This window comes from Mustela nigripes, unplaced genomic scaffold (assembly GCF_022355385.1).
Source record: "Mustela nigripes isolate SB6536 unplaced genomic scaffold, MUSNIG.SB6536 HiC_scaffold_8130, whole genome shotgun sequence".
Classification (NCBI taxonomy): domain Eukaryota; kingdom Metazoa; phylum Chordata; class Mammalia; order Carnivora; family Mustelidae; genus Mustela; species Mustela nigripes.
In genome coordinates this window covers 1-1,340 of record NW_026747536.1, presented here as the reverse complement: position 1 = coordinate 1,340, position 1,340 = coordinate 1, and the positions used below count along the sequence as shown (strand labels likewise).

At 39.9% G+C, this 1,340-nt stretch overlaps 1 protein-coding gene across 1 annotated transcript; it reads left to right on the top strand.

Moving 5' to 3' along the window:
• Window positions 1-712: 712 nt before the first annotated feature.
• LOC132009226 (olfactory receptor 4P4-like) lies at window positions 713-1,333 on the top strand (the record flags this gene model as incomplete). Its single annotated transcript, XM_059387535.1, has 1 exon — window positions 713-1,333. A coding segment is annotated over exon 1 (621 nt), but the record flags the coding sequence as incomplete, so codon positions are not given.
• Between the last annotated feature and the right edge of the window lie 7 nt (window positions 1,334-1,340).

The window sequence follows — 1,340 nt, the reverse complement described above, 5'->3', positions numbered from 1 at the left end:
TGTGTCCCAGTTCCTTTTTCCCTGCCTCTCCATGTTCTGACTCTTCACCAAACCTGTCAAAAAGAAGACTCACTGAAACTTTTATCAACTAATTATCAACCAATTTCTGCTATGATCCAGAGCCTTGATTTTGTCTTTATTTCAAGAATATATCTTTAGTTCTCCTGGATATATGGAAAATTTTGTGTGATTGGGATATTATATGTAAATTCCAAAATGTCCATTAACTGGTGAATAGATAAAGAAGATGTGGTGTGTATGTACAGTGGATTATTAGTCATTAAAAATAATGAACTCTTGGGGCACTTGGGAGGCTCAGTGGGTTAAAGCCTCTGCTTTCAGCTCAGGTCATGATCCCAGGATCCTGGAATCGAGTCCCGCATCTGGCTCTGTGCTCAGCAGGGAGTCTGCTTCCTCCTCTCTCTCTCTCTGCCTGCCTCTCTGCCTACTTGTGATCTCTGCCTGTCAAATAAATAAATAACATCTTTAAAAAAATAATGAAATCTTGCCATTTGTAACAATGTGGATGGAGCTAGAGTATATTAGGTAAGTGAAAAAAATCAGCAAGAAATCTACATATTTGTCAATTTATAAATATTTTGTCAATTTATAAATATTACAAAATTTTAAAAAGCTATTGTAGATGTCATATGTTCTGTGTTATTTCAGATAAATTAAATTTCTATTATGTCTCTGGAATCACCTCAACCACATGGAAAATCAGAACAATGTCACAGAATTTCTCTTCATGGGTCTGTGGGGAAATAAGCAAATGGAGCTACTGTTCTTTTTCTTCTTCCTGCTTTGTTATTTGGTAATCTTAATGGGAAATTTTCTCATCTTATTCACGATCACCTGCAGCCATCTAATCGAACAACCAATGTACTATTTTCTCTGTCACCTTTCCCTCATGGATCTCGGCTACACCTCCACGGTGGTCCCCAGGCTAATCAGGGACTTGGTCACAGCAAGAAAAAACATTTCCTATAACAACTGTATGACCCAGCTCTTCACTGCCCACTTGCTGGCGGGTGTGGAGATATTCATCTTGGTGTCCATGGCTTTAGACCGCTATGTTGCCATTGTCAAGCCCCTGCACTACATGGTCCTCATGAACCGGCGGAGGTGTAACATGTTGGTCTTCATGGCCTGGGGTGTGGGGTTTTGGCACTCTGTCGCTCTACTGCTGGTTATACTCCATTTACCTTTTTGTGGTCCTAATCAGATCGATCACTACATATGTGATGTGAAGCCTCTCTTAAAACTGGTGTGCAAAGACATTCATGTTGTTAGTATCTTAATGATTGCAAACTCAGGAATGGTGGTGGTTGCTGTCTTTC